A 20,285-nucleotide genomic window follows, 5' to 3' on the forward strand; every position below is an offset into this window, starting at 1 on the left:
TTCCTGAGCAAGCTCTGCACTGCTGGTGACCCGATTCTGTAGCTGACTCCTCAGGAGGAGACCGTCCTGGCGCTTGCTGGACACTCTGGGATGTCCTGAAGACTTCTTCAATGCAGTCGAACCTCTCTCCTTGAAGTTCTTGATGATCCAGTAAATAGTTCTTTCAGGTGCAATATTCTTCGTAGCAATTTCCTTGCATGTGAGGCCATTTTGATGCGAAGTGATGGCTGCACATGTTTCTTTGGAGGTAACAAATGCTAACAAGAACACAATGATTGGAAGCGCTTCTTCCCTCCTTTTATAGCAATCAGTCTGCTCTTACAATCTAATTAGTATGATAGTGATTTTACCTGACTAGTACTCATTCACACTTTCACATGTGCTGCTGATATTAATTAATGTTAGCTGGTCATTTTGTGTCAGGATCAAAAAACAGTGAAATTTGTTATTTTGTGAAAAGTTCATTTTTTGGCCAATGAAGCTTTTAGCAATTATTTAAAATGCATCTGATCACTCTACACAATAATCTAGAAACAATGTGAATGAACACCACAACAGCTTAAGCAGCAAACTTTGCAAAACACAATTTATGTCACTGCCAAAACTTTTGTCCATGACTGTACAATGTGCCTCAGAGGAGGTGAAGTCTTCCTCATACGTTTTCCTCTATCAGTAGTTTTATTCCCACCTCACCGGTCCATAGATGTCGAATTACTTATAACTAGGTAAACAAAATCACTATACTATGTTTATTGTAATAAGACTTGGACACAAAAACTATACAATTGTCAGAGGTGGAACATATTATACTGCCAGTCTGTTGTTTCTTTGTTTTCTTGTGTGGCAGGTATATGTATATGCCATCACGTCTTTATAAGTGAAACCCTGGTGTAAAGCATCACCTCATATACAAGCCATGAACAAGCCTCATGAGGGACAAAGAGTCATCTGAGTGACTTTGCATTGGAAATGGACTCAACAGGAAACAGACTTTACAGTTATTCAAGTGCCATGGTCTTTCAGTAGTTTCCTGTGTCATCATGTAGTTTATATGACATTTTACCACCACACAAAAATGTGTCAACACATAAAGCAAGGACATGAAATTCCTGTAACTATTTCTAGTTATATGACTGTAAAATGGGACACTGACTAAGTTCACACGGTCAGTTTTTGGGATTGACAACGGCATTTACTTACAGGTGTGAGTCTCAAAATGTCATGTTCACAGTCACAGCAACTTACAGTAGCGTCTTGAATATTGTCTGTATGAATGTGCAACGAGAGTCAAGTCCGTATTCCTTACCAGTTACCTTAGCAAAAGTGACCAAAGTAATATTAAAGATGGCGACGTCCATAAAACTGAAAGTCTTACCACTTTCTGACACGACAAGAGTCCAATCAAGCTTCAAGTTTTAATCTTCATTAACCGACAGCAGCAGCTCCGGTGGAGACTGGCTCTAAAACTTTGCAAAGACAGCTCATTTCTACGTCACTGCAAGTTACTGAAACCACACATGAAAACACGCAACACACGGTAGACACTCATTTGTGCAGCAGAGCGGCTCTCTCTCACACTGTATGATGTGACAGACAACTAGTTGTCCAGTCCTATTCCGTTCACACAGCACGTGTTTTCCGAAAATGCGGTTGTGAGTCCTGAAAACGTAACTGGTGTGAGTTCGGTTACAGAATGCGGTTGAGATGCCTGTAAATAACCGTAATGTGTGTGAAAGTAGGCCTGGGCAATAAATGATATCGATATTTATCGACGGTACACCATCATTGATAACAATAGAAAAAATGTTTGATATATATCACACGATAGTTTCACGCTTTTTTCATTTAAATGTGTGTGTTATGTGTGACTAGCAGACAGCCAACAGAACACACAAACACATGCTGAAATGAGTGCTGTGCCTGCCTGTGATGAGGAGACTGTGAACCAAAAGAATATTAGTCAAATTTAAAATATAAATTTGCATTCTATTGCAAAAACGGTGTATTTAAATTTTAGGTGTGCACGTCAGGGAGCCTCATCAGTGGCGCACGAGATGCGGTGAGGATGTAAGTGTTGCATTTTAATGTTTTTGTTAGAAAGCCATGTTTTTTATTCCATTCCACTGCATCTCATATGTTTTTAAATACAATCATGTGCTTGGTGCTTTGGTTATTTGTATTAATCTATGCATAAATATACGATGCTGTTTTGTTCATATTGTTTATGCAATTTACGAAATTATATTTGATTTATAAATATTGGTTTAGACAGTTTGCACTTTTTTATAGACTGCCATTATTTCATTGCACTGAATAAACAATTTAATGAGGTGCATTATTTAGCTCATTGCGCCCTCCTGTGGCCTCAGGAGTCAGGCCAAATGTTTCATTAACTCTTATTTAATCTGCATATAAAATATAAGAAAGGAGATATTTGTTTCAATTTTATTTTGTTTTATTTGTTATTTTGTCTGTTAAGACTAAAATAGGTTGTTGTTTGTCATAATTGGGTAAATTAAAAATACAGTGGTTAAATTTAAACTTTTTTATTCTACTGCTCTGTTTAAGAATTTAATTATCAATACCAAATTATATGAAACATTATATCGTGATAATTTTTTTAGCTATATCGCCCAGCCCTATGTGAACGTAACCGTATTAAGGACTCAAATACAGGACTGACCACCGTATTCTGTTGCTGTGTGAATGTGCCCATACTGTATGTTGACAAACATTATAGAATGGAATTAAGAAGGTTTACATTTGCATTATGTGAGAGTTATTAGAACTCTCAAAGGGGGGGAATTTAAGAATCTCTTAAAGATCTGTCTTGCCTTAACACCACATAAAAAGCTGAAGTGATGTACATTTTTTGTGGCATTTAGAGTGAAGACCATGACAGACAAATGATTCTGTTCACCAATTTGTTAAAGTTAAACAAGCCTGGTAATGGAAACAATTACCTCTTGTCTGCACCGTATTCTGTTGCTGTGTGAATGTGCCCATACTGTATGTTGACAAACATTATAGAATGGAATTAAGAAGGTTTACATTTGCATTATGTGAGAGTTATTAGAACTCTCAAAGGGGGGAATTTAAGAATCTCTTAAAGATCTGTCTTGCCTTAACACCACATAAAAAGCTGAAGTGATGTACATTTTTTGTGGCATTTAGAGTGAAGACCATGACAGACAAATGATTCTGTTCACCAATTTGTTAAAGTTAAACAAGCCTGGTAATGGAAACAATTACCTCTTGTCTGTGATGCTCTTGGTGCCCCTGCCCCTGCTTTAAAGTTGTAGCCACTATTAGTGTAGGTGTGGACTTGTCTTTATCGCAATGATGAAGTATCTGATTGTCTGAGCGGATTCCTCCAAATGCTTGCTTCACTTGCATACTGTGAATTAGGGTTGTGTCGATAGACGTTAGTATTGCGTATCGACGATACTATGTATCAATAATCAGAGATATGGCCCGTGGCTGATGCCTTCGACGAAAGCATGACGATTATTATTGTTGTTATTATTATTATTATCATCAGGCTAGTAATACTTTCCAATTAATATTTGGACTTATATGTTCCATCTTCTCCGTGTTTTTACAGTGTTGTGTGTTATAACTAATCACACGCAACTTCCGTTGAGTTTAAGAATGCAATGGCCAATCAGAGGTGTTTAGATAATCATTGCTGAAACACCAGAGTTTGGTTGTTCAGTGTGCGCAATTGCAGACTTAATTCTGCTCTCTCACAAATTCTCTCATCACAAACAACAAAGTGCAGATGTACGTGCTATGTAAGTATAAGATTTATTCATCATATAGATAGCTTTACTGATTATAACGGAAGTGTTTTTTAAAGTGCATAAACTTGCGCTAGAGTGAAGTCAGTGATGACGTTCTTTGTTAATGTTCTTTGCTTGTTTTCTGTCATTGCTTTTTGAATAACTGAGGAAATGTAAGCATTATAATTAGTAACTTACAATGTTTCTATTAAATTGTTATGTTAAAAACAAATTCAGTCATATTAAAACTATTTTATGATGACAAGACTTCCATATGCTACTTGACTAAAAAGATATAATGTGTAGTTGATAGATTACACTAACATTAGGCTACTTTTAGCTGTACACTCTCTGGCTATGAAACTAAGTGAGTGAATAATTAAATAAATTAGCATGATAATATTGTGTATCAGCGATATGACTTTGGAGCATATCACCCTACACTACTGTGTTTTGGTCATGACCTGACTACTTGATCTCCACTTCCTCTAGTTGGACTTCATCACTACAGTGCCAAACAGCATATTCTCAATAAAGTATCCTGCTGAAGATACACCCGAGTCTCCTGGTCTTCGCTTCTGAGTTGCCAACACCCAACACATAAGTAAACAGTCAATAACAAATGCATTTTAGCAAAAAGACAGTTGTCCTACCTCCTGCTGTAGTTTGTTCACAGCCTTCGTCACATGGTCCTGCTCAGGCTGATGGTATTTTTGAACCATGGTCTCCCTCAAGTTCTCCTTCAGTTCCTCATTCAGCTATAATATTCACAAAGCATGACAATGAAAGACACAAATACACAGCAAACGATAAATGGAAGAACAAATAAATAACTAACCTGCTGGTAATAAATGTAGGCCAAAACTCCAGCCAGGATCTCCAGAAGGAAAATACACAGCAGTAAAACAAAATACTGACAATGGGAGGAGAGAGACAATACATATTTCAATGCCAGTCATGATGATAACTTATTAAAAAAAAGTAATAATAATAATAAAAATACTGTTGACAAAATAACAATGAGAAAAAATAACACTGCTTGGCTATTAATAAAACACCATTTTCAGATGACATAAAGAGGAGGGCATTTTAAGCTATGAAACTTGCAGATTGTTTTAATGGTAAAAATATCTCTTATATATCTTAAATGTTTCTTATGTCATGGTCCCTTTAAGCACTTAAAACAAACTCATAAGCATACAGTGCCATTATATGTAAATGTTAGTGTTACAAAAAGGCTTGTCCTGACATTAGGCAAGTCTCCGCTCCAGGATGTCAATGGCCATTCAGGGCTCACAAACCCGCTGAGAACAGCCTTGCCTCAGCCAGTTCTATAGTGGTTGAACATGAGATATAATTTGGTTTGGGTATATCTTATGGCCAATCTTTGGTCTCATTAATCTATTATTTGTTCCAGAACAAATAGTTTTGGCTGAGGGCAAAGTCTCATAACTTTATATTTTATATAACAACTGCTGTATCAGAGTGCTTCTGCCTTTGTACTTTTGACTGAATTGCCTAGCAAATTTTATTGAACATTTATCCTCAGCAGACATTCAAAATATATGTTTTATTCTAAATATGAGATTAAGCTGAAGAATGAATGCTGTATCAGATGCAGGTTATCACACTCACTCAGTCAATCTCTCATAATACTCTAGTCTACATAATACAAAAAACCTTTAACTTCAATAATGCATCTCAGAGTTCCTTCGTTGCTAGTTCTAAAGTGAGGTTTTCAAATTGGCAAAGGAGGCTTGGGCTCATCTGTTAAACCAGAGGTTCTCAAACGTTTTGGGACCAGGAACCCCTTATGAGGGAGAACTTTTTCCAAGGATCTTCTCATAATTATAACAGCAATAAAGCATATATTTACTACATTTTGTACTCTATAGATACTGATATTGACTGACTGTTATTCCTATGCATGTCTGCACTATCATGTATGTCTGCACTATGTTTGTACTTTCTTCTACACTGGAAGCTCCTGTCGTCAAGTCAAATTCCTTGTGTGTGTAAACATACTTGGTAATAAAGCTCTTCTGATTCTGATTCTTAGATACTATTGAAACTTCAGTTTTTATGGAATTTAGAATTTTTTTATTATTGCGTTTTTTTCCATTTAAATTTTTCTGGACCGTTTTAATGGTTAAATTAAACTGTAGTAATCAAAAATCATGTCTAATATCTCATACATGTTCTCATTTAGTGAGATGACAGACACTGAAGACACTGCATCACACGCACTCGTGTTTGTGTAGTAGACGAAAACACACATCTGCACCATTCATTCACAGAGACAAAGAAAATGCAAGATTCATATTTAAATAGTCTTTTTGGTTTAATATAAACAGTCCAATAGACGATTTGATTAAGTGTACAGCTCTAATTTTGTTTTATTCATCTAAAATTTGCCAAACTTCGTGACATTCCGTTTAATACAAAACATTCCATTTTGACTGGATTCTGCGATTCCAGTCACATTTTCCATAAAAAAAAGAAAATCATATTGCCCTAAATTTGCTGAATTTTGCATGGGGTCTGTAGACCTCACATTGAGAACCCCTGTGTGAAACTGTCAACTTGAGATATGAATCTGTTGTGGAAGTACACTGAACAAAATTATAAACGCAACACTTTTGTTTTTGCCCCCATTTTTCATGAGCTGAACTCAAAGATCTAAGACTTTTTCTATGTACACAAAAGGCCTATTTCTCTCAAATATTGTTCACAAATCTGTCTAAATCTGTGTTAGTGAGCACTTCTTTGCCGAGATAATCCATCCACCTCACAGGTGTGGCATATCAAGATGCTGATTAGACAGCATGATTATTGCACAGGTGTGCCTTAGGCAGGCCACAATAAAAGGCCACTCTAAAATGTGCAGTTTTATCACACAGCACAATGCCACAGATGTCGCAAATGTTGAAGGAGCAAGCAATTGGCATGCTGACTGCAGGAATGTCCACCAGAGCTGTTGCCCGTGAATTGAATGGTCATTTCTCTACCATAAGCAGTTTCCAAAGGCGTTTCAGAGAATTTGGCAGTACATCCAACCGACCCCACAACTGCAGACCACGTGTAACCACACCAGCCCAGGACCTCCACATCTAGCATCTTCACCTCCAAAATCGTCCGAGACCAGCCACCCGGTCAGGTGCTGCAACAATCAGTTTGCATAACCAAATAATTTCAGCACAAACTGTCAGAAACAGTCTCAGGGAAGCACATCTGCATGCTCGTCGTCCTCATCGGGGTCTCGACCTGACTGCAGTTCGTCGTCGTAACCGACTTGAGTGGGCAAATGCTCACATTCGATGGCGTCTGGCACTTTGGAGAGGTGTTCTCTTCACGGATGAATCCCGGTTTTCACTGTACAGGGCAGATGGCAGACAGCGTGTATGGCGTCGTGTGGGTGAGCAGTTTGCTGATGTCAACGTTGTGGATCGAGTGGCCCATGGTGGTGGTGGGGTTATGGTATGGGCAGGCGTATGTTATGGACAACGAACACAGGTGCATTTTATTGATGGCATTTTGAATGCACAGCGATACTGTGACGAGATCCTGAGGCCCATTGTTGTGCCATTCATCCACGACCATCACCTCATGTTGCAGCATGATAATGCACGGCCCCATGTTGCAAGGATCTGTACACAATTCCTGGAAGCTGAAAACATCCCAGGTCTTGCATGGCCAGCATACTCACCGGACATGTCACCCATTGAGCATGTTTGGGATGCTCTGGATCGGCGTATACGACAGCGTGTTCCAGTTCCTGCCAATATCCAGCAACTTCGCACAGCCATTGAAGAGGAGTGGACCAACATTCCACAGGCCACAATCAACAACCTGATCAACTCTATGCGAAGGAGATATGTGGCACTGCGTGAGGCAAATGGTGGTCACACCAGATATAGACTGGTTTCCGGACCCCCCCATACAGTAAAACTGCACATTTTAGAGTGGCCTTTTATTGTGGCCAGCCTAAGGCACACCTGTGCAATAATCATGCTGTCTAATCAGCATCTTGATATGCCACACCTGTGAGGTGGATGGATTATCTCGGCAAAGGAGAAGTGCTCACTAACACAGATTTGTGAACAATATTTGAGAGAAATAGGCCTTTTGTGTACATAGAAAAAGTCTTAGATCTTTGAGTTCAGCTCATGAAAAATGGGGGCAAAAACAAAAGTGTTGCGTTTAAAAAACATTTTGTGTGCAGAACTACACTGAACAAAATGATAAGGACAGTTCATGGTTGCCTCTTATTTATTTACATATTTATCGCCATTATTATAGCCATCTAACTGTGGTATAATTGCAATATCACACTCGTAGCCGTGCGACAGCACATATTGTAAATCAGTGGGTGTTCTAATGAATTATACAGTTATAAAGAATTATATCATTGTGAATTTTTTTGTTTTGTTTTTGTTATAAATGTCAAGCATTGAGTGCATTATCAAATGTACATATATATTTCTTTGTCTTTTGGAAGCCGCATTCAAAATTTGAGGGGGTATGTGCTATCTTATCGTTTTGGAATGACATGAGGGTGAGTAATTGATAACTTAAACTTAAAGTATCCCTTTAATTACAGTTTTATATTTTACAGACCAACTATGGATGTAAAATGAGGAAAGCTTTAGTTTGCTAACCTCTTTTGGTCACACTCTAAACTGATTATGTTTCCATTTTCTTATGCTGTATGTTCCTCAACATAAATAGATAAACATGACTGCCCATCAGTCATGCTTATCTATTTAAATTAAGGAACATACAGCATAAGAAAATGGAAACATAATCCTAAACAGTCCTCTAGAGCAAGTAAACATTTAAATGTGTTCCTCACCACTCTCAGAAGTCGTCTTTGCTCCTTGAAGGTGGCACAGCAGCCTAAAACCCCCGTTACCATGACAATCACCCCGGCCATGATCAGTATATAGGCAGAGACAGCATAAATCTTTGAGGACAGCAGACTGATGTAGTCGCTCTTTTCAACTAGCGTCCAGATGCCCACAGCCATCACTGCACCCCCTGCCAGCTGGAAAAAGATTCAAAATCAATTACCAATGGACCAAATTATATCCCACCCCTAAAATTTTTTTCCTCCAAGATGCTGTTTCACTTGGATATACACTACTGATCAAAAGTTTGGGATCAGAATGATTTTTTATGTTTTTTACTGGAGTTTCTTATGCTTATCAAGGCTGCATTTATTTGATAAAAAAATACAGGAAAAAATGCAATATTGTGAAATATTATGTAAAAAAGTTTTTATTTTCATATACATTAAAATCTAATTTATTCCTGTGATGCAAAGCTGAATTTTCAGCATCATTACTCCAGTCTTCAATGTCACATGATCCTTTAGAAATCATTCTAATATGCTGATTTATTATCAGTGCTGGAAACTGTTGTGCTGCTTAATTTTTTTTTGGAACCTGTGATACTTTCAGGATTCTTTGATGAATAAGTTAAAAAGAAAAGCATTTATTCAAAATATAAATATTTTCTAACAATATACACTACAGCTCAAAAGTTTGGGGTCAGTAAATTTTAATTGTCTTTTTTTTAAATAAATTAAAACTTTTTTCAGCAAGGATGCGTTACATTTTTAAGAAGTGATAGCAAAGATTTATATTTTGAATAAATGCTGTTCTTTTTAACTTTTTATTCATCAAGGAATCCTGAAAAAGTATCGCAGTTTCCAAAAAAATGTTTGGCAGCCCAACTGTTGCCAACATTGATAATTCTAATAATAAAACAGCATATTAGAATGATTTCTTAAGGATCATGTGACACTTTATACTGGAGTAATGGCTGATGGAATTTCAGCTTTGCGCCACAGAAATAAATAATATTTTAAAGGATATTAAAATAGAAACCATTATTTTATATTGTAATAACATTTTGCAAGATTACAGGGTTTTTTCCTGTATTTTTGATCAAATAAATGCAGCCTTAATGAGCATAAGAGACTTCTTAAAAAAAAACATTACAAGTCTTACTGATCCCAAAATTTTGACCAGAAGTGTACATCACAATAATATAAATCACAATAAATAATATAAATCACAACTTCCATTTCATGCCAACTTTAAAGCAGCAAGTTATTTTCTACTTAAAGTCTTAGAATATGAGGTGCACTGCATTAAATGGTTAATTCACCCAAAAATGAAAATTGTGTCATCATTTACTTACCCTTGTGTCATTCCAAATCTATAAGACTTTGGTTAATCTTTGAGACACAAATTAAGATATTTTTAAAGAAACCTGAGAGGTTTCTGATAACCAAAACTTAGAATATCCAAAAAGGTCATAAAGGCATCATAAAATTAATTAATATGAACTGAGCAGTTTATTCCAAGTCATGTGAAGAGATTGCGGTGTTAAATATGAAAAACAGATTTAAAGGTATAGTTCACCCAAAAATGAAAATTAGCCCATGATTTACTCACCCTCAAGGCATCTTAGGCGTATCTGACATTCCTCTATCTGAAACTACTCCACACGGCTCCGGGGTGTTAATAAAGGCCTTCTGAAGCGAAACAATGCGTTAGTGTGAGAAAAATATCGATTTTTAAAAAGTTATAAACCGTAATCTCCAGCTTCCGGTCGCTCTAGTAGGCGTGTTCACGAAGACGTTCGCGCGTATGTCGTAGGCGTAGCAGAAGGCACAACGTAATCTCCGGGGAGATTGAGTGTAGTCTCGCAAGAGTAAGCTCCGGGAAGAAGAGTGTAGTCTCGCGAGAGTAAGCTCCGGGGAGAAGAGTGTAGTCTCGCGAGAACCCAGTTTTGTTTACAGCACAGGGAAACCACGTGAACTACATCTGTAGTTTGTGCCGCCGTTGCAGCCTCCTCCATCTCGTGGAATTCCTGGTCAGTATACCCCGGTTCAAACACATATGGCTGGTTTTGTAGTACTAGTTCGTGACAGGTGTTTTGTTTTGCTTTCTCCTCTGTGCTTCCGCGTTCGTCACTCTCTCCCCAGAGCTTACGTTGCACCTTCCGCTACGCGTACGTCATACGCTCGAACGTCTTTTCTTGAGCGACTGGAAGCTGGAGATTACGGTTTATAAATAAATTTTAAAAAAATCTATATTTTTCTTACATTAACACATCGTTTCGCTTCAGAATGCCTTTATTAACACCCCAGAGCCGTGCGGAGTAGTTTTATGATGGATGGATGCAGTTTTTTAGGCTTCAAAAACAAGGGCACCATTCACTGCCATTATACAGCTTGGAAGAGCCAGGCCAATTTTAAATATAACTGTGATGTGTTTGTCTGAAAGAGGAATGTCAGATACGCCTAGAATGCCCTTAGGGTGAGTAAATCATGAGCTAATTTTCATTTTTGGGTGAACTATCCCTTTAACAGAAGCTTTTATTAACATATAAACATATATATATACATATATATATACATATACATATATATATATACATATATGCAGACTTTAACCTTAGTTTATAAGAATATACAGTGTGTGTGTATATATATATATATATATATATAGAGTGAGAGAGAGAGAGAGAGAGAGAGAGAGAGAGAGCACCACATATGGTAAACAGGGAAGCTTGTGCGTGTCATGCATGCGTTGCACACTAGAACAAACCTCATTGGTTCTCATGCATCACACATGCAGATTCGTGCTTCCGTGTTTACCACATGATGTGCTCTATATGTGTGTGATGATTAGGGGTCTAATGGTATACAATGTGGCTCTGTCTTTAACAAAATTGAATTATAATTAAACATTTCTTAAGGATTAAATTTTTTTTAAAAACTCATCTAAGACTGTAAACTATATAGTGAGGCCTATTACTTGCACATTACTACAATATTATAGGTTACAATTAACAACAGTGCCTAAACTTTTAAATTCAGTTTCTATCAATTTTAGATAAAATAATCAACACTCAAAAATCAAACAGGCAAACTATCAAACATACAAACAAACAAACAAGTAAATAGGCTGTTTTTACATTACCTTCTAATAATACAATTATTTTCCTACTCCAATTCATTGTTGAAATACAATCAGTGGCTGTTATAACTTCTTTTCCTGACAGATTTATTTAAACATGCATTAATTAAGAGATCACTAACAGGTTAAAGTATAATGAAATACAGTATAATAGTTATATATTATTCTGTTGCTCCTTAGACCAACCATACTTCTGTGTTGTGTTTTATTTTTTTAATACTCATTCATTCATTTATAATCATTTAAACATTTTATTATTAGGGGTCAAGCACCGAAGGTGCGATGGAACCTATTGTATCCGTTGGCGTTCCTATAATTATGATTATTCTTCTACGAAAATTGTTCTTCTAAGAATTCTACAAAAAGCACGCAAAAATGGATGTGAGGCTATATCTCCACAATGGTTTGGCATATTGAAACCAAACTTGGTGTGTGTTATAACAAGCATGACGTGAGGCTACCTGCAGTGTTTCGTAGTGTTGGGTCATTCTTGAACGATTCGTTCATTTTGAACGAATCTTTAATGTGACTCGGGAGGAATGATTCTGTGATTCGTTCAGCAACATGCTATAGGTTCTGTACTGGAATTAGTCAAGTAGTTCACCTGTTACCGAGTTGTTCGTTCATCACGTGACAGCCCCATAAGCTTTACCTATGCAGTCTGAGCCGGAAAGAGACGTAATAATAATAATAAACTCTTTATTACCTTTGTTACAACATTCAGTGTTATGGAAAATAACCATCATGACAGAAATTCACACATTTATAAAATGTAAGAAGTAAAAAGCTACAATTTGAGACCAGAAACGCATCACGTAACTGTAAGAGTAAATAATTATAATAATGACGATAATAATAACAACAACAACTATGCACCCGTTTGTAAGGAAGCTTGTAAATTAACTAATTTCTCTATCCAATGTTGTCACGTGACAAAAAAACGAACAATTCGAAAGACTCGAGAGATGAACTAATCAATTCTCTTTAAGGCTCAGACTGCATTGGTTAAGTTTATGGGGCTGTCACGTGATGAACGAACGTCTCAAACCCGAAGACTTGTCAGATAAGAGGTGAGGTGAGCTAATCATATACTGAAGACCAAGGTAAACAATTAATAAATTTTTTGTTTCTTATAGCAGTTTTGTATTGTTTGTAGTGTCATCAACATTTGCGTAAGTAGTAGACATGTTAGGGAAGTAACCCGTTACATTTTAATTATATTTTGCTAAAATGAACGAAATGACTCGAAAAAATGTTAATTTTGCTGAACGAGACTCAAAGAGTCGGTAAAATGATCCGAACTTCCCATCACCAGTGTTTCAGCGCAGTGCCACCTAGTGGTCAGGAGATATGAAAAATTAATATTTTTGCTTATAACTTCTCAATGGTTTGACCAAAAATCACAAAACTGGTCTCTTTAGATTAGGTGGAGCAGACCATACCGTGCCGAGTCAAACCATACCCAATTTTCCCATGTCAGCCATTTTGGGCGTCTGCCATTTTGAATTTTGTCGTAAAATGCTATAATTTACAAAACGCATCGACTTATCATTACAAAACTCGGTATGCATCTTCGACACCATGCCCTAATGTTACTCAAAACGCTTGGGGGAAGCAGCAATCTTGTGGTAAATAATAATAATGACATTTCTAAAAATGATAATAACTTTTGTTTACATTAGCCTATTGTAATAAGACTGATGTTGATAGATTCCTTGGATCATGCCAAAAACATCGATACCAATTATGCCAGAATTGGCTGAATTTCCTGTCCGCCATTTTGATTTATGTTGAAAACCTACTTTTTCGAACTCCTCCTAGACCGTTGGTCCAATTTTCACCAAATTTGACTCGGATCATCTTCAGACCATGCTGGCAAAAAGTTATGGATTTCATGTGGATATACGAAACGGTTATTGTTTAACGCATCAACAAATTTGCTGGAATGATGCCAAACTGCATTTGAGGCTGTATCTCTACAAATCTTTGAGATACCCACATGAAAAAATACTATAGTAATTTATAGTAAATACTATAGTGTTTTTGAAGCATACTATAGTAAAGTACTTGAATTAATTTGTTGTGGTAATATAACAGCTAGAGTAATATAAACAAATTACTTTACCCAATACTGTACTACGTTCTCTACAACTATAGGGTATATTATACTACAATACATTACAGTTTACTGTAGTAAAAACAAAAGTATACTACAGTATTTATTACAGTTTATCAATTCCCTATAGTTAATACTACAGTATGCTGTAGCATTCATTAAAGTGTTGTAAACACTATAATACAGTATAATGCAATTTACTATAGTATGGTTAAAAAACACTATAGTACTCCTAAAAATTACTATAGTATTTTTCAATTTAATTCCGTTCAGCATAATCATCATTTAAACATTTAATATACTCATTTTGATTCATTCATTGATCAGTAATTTTATATCATATTATATTCTGATATTTTTATTATTTTTTACATAGTTTAATCTTATGAATATGAGGTTTCAAGGGATATTTGTCTTTTAATGCCACAGGACAACGTTGTGAAGTGGAAATTTTCCATTGCAATTGCTTGTGGTGTAATAACACTGGAAATTGGATTTGTGCTGGTCAGGTGAAAACTGAGCATTGAAACATATGCAACTATGCTTATTCAATAATCTTTGCTAATTTCTAATCACCATTACTTCATCTCTCGGTTCTGCTCTTCCTGGGCTTTCTCAGGTATACTTTTTGACTGATAGAAGACTGCTAATACAGTTTCGGGTACTAGACAAAACAATAGTTTTGAGTACCAGACAAGACTTCTTGTTAACAGATTTTGGGTATCAGACAAAACTCTGGTGACTGAGTTTTGGATACAACATAAAACGTATATATTCTGGCAGGATTCAGCATCTGGGGTCAGATCTGAACGTTATTATGTGTAAATTTGATGCGAAATAGTGAAATGCTCTTCTATAGAGTTTATTTCTCTAGCGAACTTATGAGCTGTGGACACTGAATGACTTGCCTGAGGTAATGCCATGTGACGTTGTATACAAGCTGTTTTACTGACGACTTTCTGCAGTTGAAACTGATTGAGCAATTACATGAGACATTTAATTCATGATTATTTCTAAACTATAACTAGTAGAAAAGAGGAAGGGGACATGTTCACTTGTGTTCCGTGCTGCTGTTTGTACTACGCTGCCTATACGGTGACCTGTCACATCAAAGAACGTCAAAACAGCATTTATTGTTTGAATTTCCTGATAAAACGGACAAAATTTGAAAGATGACTGTTTCTTATCGAAAGTAACAAAATGCTTATTGCAATTATTGCTCAGGAGGCACGCTATAATGTCTAGTGAAGTTTTACTCACTTTACGCATCAACTGAAAGAGCATCGGCTAAAACAGGGGTGCCCAACCCTGCTCCTGGCGATCGACTGTTCTGCAAAGTTTAGCTCCAACTCTAATCAAACACACCTGCCTTTCATTTTGAAGTGATCCTGAAGACCTTAATAAGTTGCTTCAGGTGTGTTTGATTAGGGTTGGAGCTGAACTTTGCAGGACAGTCGATCGCCAGGAGCAGGGTTGGGCACTCCTGTTTTAGTTTATGATGGATGGATGCAGTTTTTTAGGCTTCAAAAACAAGGGCACCATTCACTGCCATTATACAGCTTGGAAGAGCCAGGCCAATTTTAAATATAACTGTGATGTGTTTGTCTGAAAGAGGAATGTCAGATACGCCTAGAATGCCCTTAGGGTGAGTAAATCATGAGCTAATTTTCATTTTTGGGTGAACTATCCCTTTAACAGAAGCTTTTATTAACATATAAACATATATATATACATATATATATACATATACATATATATATATACAGTGTTTCGTAGTGTTGGGTCATTCTTGAACGATTCGTTCATTTTGAACGAATCTTTAATGTGACTCGGGAGGAATGATTCTGTGATTCGTTCAGCAACATGCTATAGGTTCTGTACTGGAATTAGTCAAGTAGTTCACCTGTTACCGAGTTGTTCGTTCATCACGTGACAGCCCCATAAGCTTTACCTATGCAGTCTGAGCCGGAAAGAGACTTAATAATAATAATAAACTCTTTATTACCTTTGTTACAACATTCAGTGTTATGGAAAATAACCATCATGACAGAAATTCACACATTTATAAAATGTAAGAAGTAAAAAGCTACAATTTGAGACCAGAAACGCATCACGTAACTGTAAGAGTAAATAATTATAATAATGACGATAATAATAACAACAACAACTATGCACCCGTTTGTAAGGAAGCTTGTAAATTAACTAATTTCTCTATCCAATGTTGTCACGTGACAAAAAAACGAACAATTCGAAAGACTCGAGAGATGAACTAATCAATTCTCTTTAAGGCTCAGACTGCATTGGTTAAGTTTATGGGGCTGTCACGTGATGAACGAACGTCTCAAACCCGAAGACTTGTCAGATAAGAGGTGAGGTGAGCTAATCATATACTGAAGACCAAGGTAAACAATTAATAAATTTTTTGTTTCTTATAGCAGTTTTGTATTGTTTGTAGTGTCATCAACATTTGCGTAAGTAGTAGACATGTTAGGGAAGTAACCCGTAACATTTTAATTATATTTTGCTAAAATGAACGAAATGACTCGAAAAAATGTTAATTTTGCTGAACGAGACTCAAAGAGTCGGTAAAATGATCCGAACTTCCCATCACCAGTGTTTCAGCGCAGTGCCACCTAGTGGTCAGGAGATATGAAAAATTAATATTTTTGCTTATAACTTCTCAATGGTTTGACCAAAAATCACAAAACTGGTCTCTTTAGATTAGGTGGAGCAGACCATACCGTGCCGAGTCAAACCATACCCAATTTTCCCATGTCAGCCATTTTGGGCGTCTGCCATTTTGAATTTTGTCGTAAAATGCTATAATTTACAAAACGCATTGACTTATCATTACAAAACTCGGTATGCATCTTCGACACCATGCCCTAATGTTACTCAAAACGCTTGGGGGAAGCAGCAATCTTGTGGTAAATAATAATAATGAAATTTCTAAAAATTATAATAACTTTTGTTTACATTAGCCTATTGTAATAAGACTGATGTTGATAGATTCCTTGGATCATGCCAAAAACATCGATACCAATTATGCCAGAATTGGCTGAATTTCCTGTCCGCCATTTTGATTTATGTTGAAAACCTACTTTTTCGAACTCCTCCTAGACCGTTGGTCCAATTTTCACCAAATTTGACTCGGATCATCTTCAGACCATGCTGGCAAAAAGTTATGGATTTCATGTGGATATACGAAACGGTTATTGTTTAACGCATCAACAAATTTGCTGGAATGATGCCAAACTGCATTTGAGGCTGTATCTCTACAAATCTTTGAGATACCCACATGAAAAAATACTATAGTAATTTATAGTAAATACTATAGTGTTTTTGAAGCATACTATAGTAAAGTACTTGAATTAATTTGTTGTGGTAATATAACAGCTAGAGTAATATAAACAAATTACTTTACCCAATACTGTACTACGTTCTCTACAACTATAGGGTATATTATACTACAATACATTACAGTTTACTGTAGTAAAAACAAAAGTATACTACAGTATTTATTACAGTTTATCAATTCCCTATAGTTAATACTACAGTATGCTGTAGCATTCATTAAAGTGTTGTAAACACTATAATACAGTATAATGCAATTTACTATAGTATGGTTAAAAAACACTATAGTACTCCTAAAAATTACTATAGTATTTTTCAATTTAATTCCGTTCAGCATAATCATCATTTAAACATTTAATATACTCATTTTGATTCATTCATTGATCAGTAATTTTATATCATATTATATTCTGATATTTTTATTATTTTTTACATAGTTTAATCTTATGAATATGAGGTTTCAAGGGATATTTGTCTTTTAATGCCACAGGACAACGTTGTGAAGTGGAAATTTTCCATTGCAATTGCTTGTGGTGTAATAACACTGGAAATTGGATTTGTGCTGGTCAGGTGAAAACTGAGCATTGAAACATATGCAACTATGCTTATTCAATAATCTTTGCTAATTTCTAATCACCATTACTTCATCTCTCGGTTCTGCTCTTCCTGGGCTTTCTCAGGTATACTTTTTGACTGATAGAAGACTGCTAATACAGTTTCGGGTACTAGACAAAACAATAGTTTTGAGTACCAGACAAGACTTCTTGTTAACAGATTTTGGGTATCAGACAAAACTCTGGTGACTGAGTTTTGGATACAACATAAAACGTATATATTCTGGCAGGATTCAGCATCTGGGGTCAGATCTGAACGTTATTATGTGTAAATTTGATGCGAAATAGTGAAATGCTCTTCTATAGAGTTTATTTCTCTAGCGAACTTATGAGCTGTGGACACTGAATGACTTGCCTGAGGTAATGCCATGTGACGTTGTATACAAGCTGTTTTACTGACGACTTTCTGCAGTTGAAACTGATTGAGCAATTACATGAGACATTTAATTCATGATTATTTCTAAACTATAACTAGTAGAAAAGAGGAAGGGGACATGTTCACTTGTGTTCCGTGCTGCTGTTTGTACTACGCTGCCTATACGGTGACCTGTCACATCAAAGAACGTCAAAACAGCATTTATTGTTTGAATTTCCTGATAAAACGGACAAAATTTGAAAGATGACTGTTTCTTATCGAAAGTAACAAAATGCTTATTGCAATTATTGCTCAGGAGGCACGCTATAATGTCTAGTGAAGTTTTACTCACTTTACGCATCAACTGAAAGAGCATCGGCTAAAACAGGAACCTGTCACATCAAAGAACGTCAAAACAGCATTTATTGTTTGAATTTCCTGATAAAACGGACAAAATTTGAAAGATGACTGTTTCTTATCGAAAGTAACAAAATGCTTATTGCAATTATTGCTCAGGAGGCACGCTATAATGTCTAGTGAAGTTTTACTCACTTTACGCATCAACTGAAAGAGCATCGGCTAAAACAGGAGTGCCCAACCCTGCTCCTGGCGATCGACTGTCCTGCAAAGTTCAGCTCCAACCCTAATCAAACACACCTGAAGCAACTTATTAAGGTCTTCAGGATCACTTCAAAATGAAAGGCAGGTGTGTTTGATTAGAGTTGGAGCTAAACTTTGCAGGACAGTTGATCGCCAGGAGCAGGGTTGGGCACCCCTGGTCTAGCCAATCACATTCTTCTTCTGTGCTTGCTCTTCCATTCTTTCCTCTCATTCTAACTTACTAACAGCACTTTTGTTCTGATCTAGGACTGATTGCCAGCTGATGCATCTACTAACATTCCTTTAGCCATTTTGCTGTAAATCTATGATAATGCACAACACCGTTATTTCACAAAATTATTCTCACAATTACACGTTGGTAATTTCCTTTCTGACAGCAATTCTAACTAAAAAATAAAGGAAGGTTTGTCTTTGATGTTGACATGACAGATTAAAATGTTAAATGTTTGAAGCTTATTTATATTATGTAGTTTGTATACTGTAAAAAGTGTTCAGATGGATGGATGGATAGACATACTGGCAGAGATGGATGGATGGATAGAGAGAGAAAGAGAGAGAGACAGACAGTCAAATTGATAGATTTAGGTCATGTAGTACAAACAGTTAACAGACAGATAGACAGTCATTTTGTAGAAAGACAGATAGACAGACATTTACAGACAGATAAACAGTCCATTAGTTAGTAGACAGAAAGACAGACAGTTTACAGACAGACAAACGGTCACTTGGTAGATAGGTAGACAAACAGACAGACCTAAACAAAATATGCTGCTTTTGTCAAGCCAACTTAATAACAGTGGTTGGTAAAGTTAACTTTGTTGCACGGCTTCTTCTTGAGATTTAAGATTTGCTGTGCTGTAATACACAGAGGTATCCATAATCATCTCATACAGAGGGGCCAACAGATTTACTTTCACATATTCCCATAGCTCACAAATAGCGCAATGCTTTTCTTACCGCAGGAGGGAAGCCATTTTTCACAAGAAACCCTGCAGAACTGAAGGGGACATTCATTAACACCAAGCTGAAGAAGAGTAGGCGTGGGTTTGGCTTCACCGTAGTAGGAGGAGACGAACCAGATGAGTTCCTGCAGATTAAGAGTCTGGTGCTTGATGGACCAGCTGCCCTGGATGGAAAGATGGAAACAGGTACAACTGAAAACTGTGGTCACATAACACATTTTTGAGCTGTAGTCTTTGTTCTTGGGCCAACACATGCTTTGTTTCCACAGGTGACGTTATCGTGAGTGTGAACGACACTTGCGTGTTGGGTTACACACATGCCCAGGTTGTGAAGATCTTCCAGTCCATCCCTATCGGCTCTATGGTCGACCTTGAACTTTGCCGTGGCTACCCCTTACCCTTTGACCCTGATGACCCCAACACCAGCCTGGTGACTTCTGTGGCCATTCTGGACAAGGAGCCCATCATCGTCAATGGAAAAGAAAGCTAC

The 20,285-nt window shown here is 36.6% G+C and overlaps 1 protein-coding gene across 4 annotated transcripts in view; it reads right to left on the reverse strand.

Moving 5' to 3' along the window:
- The window catches only part of cd151l (CD151 antigen, like), a 58,102-nt gene that overhangs the window by 9,914 nt on the left and 27,903 nt on the right, over positions 1-20,285 (reverse strand). Inside the window, exons 1-4 of one of the 4 annotated variants that reach the window (XM_016231350.1) lie at positions 18,765-18,842; positions 8,635-8,826; positions 4,621-4,695; positions 4,436-4,540 (exon numbers count right to left, since the gene is read on the reverse strand). In XM_016231350.1, coding sequence (XP_016086836.1) covers positions 4,436-4,540; positions 4,621-4,695; positions 8,635-8,826; positions 18,765-18,788 — 396 coding nt within the window. In that variant the 5' untranslated portion in view covers positions 18,789-18,842. Of the gene's footprint in view, positions 1-4,435; positions 4,541-4,620; positions 4,696-8,634; positions 8,827-10,243; positions 10,340-15,149; positions 15,230-18,764; positions 18,843-20,285 lie in introns of those variants that run through there. The other 3 variants (XM_016231349.1, XM_016231351.1, XM_016231352.1) reach the window with 3 other exon arrangements.

The sequence above is a fragment of the Sinocyclocheilus grahami genome, unplaced genomic scaffold (assembly GCF_001515645.1).
Source record: "Sinocyclocheilus grahami isolate Dianchi unplaced genomic scaffold, SAMN03320097.WGS_v1.1 scaffold388.1, whole genome shotgun sequence".
Taxonomy (NCBI): domain Eukaryota; kingdom Metazoa; phylum Chordata; class Actinopteri; order Cypriniformes; family Cyprinidae; genus Sinocyclocheilus; species Sinocyclocheilus grahami.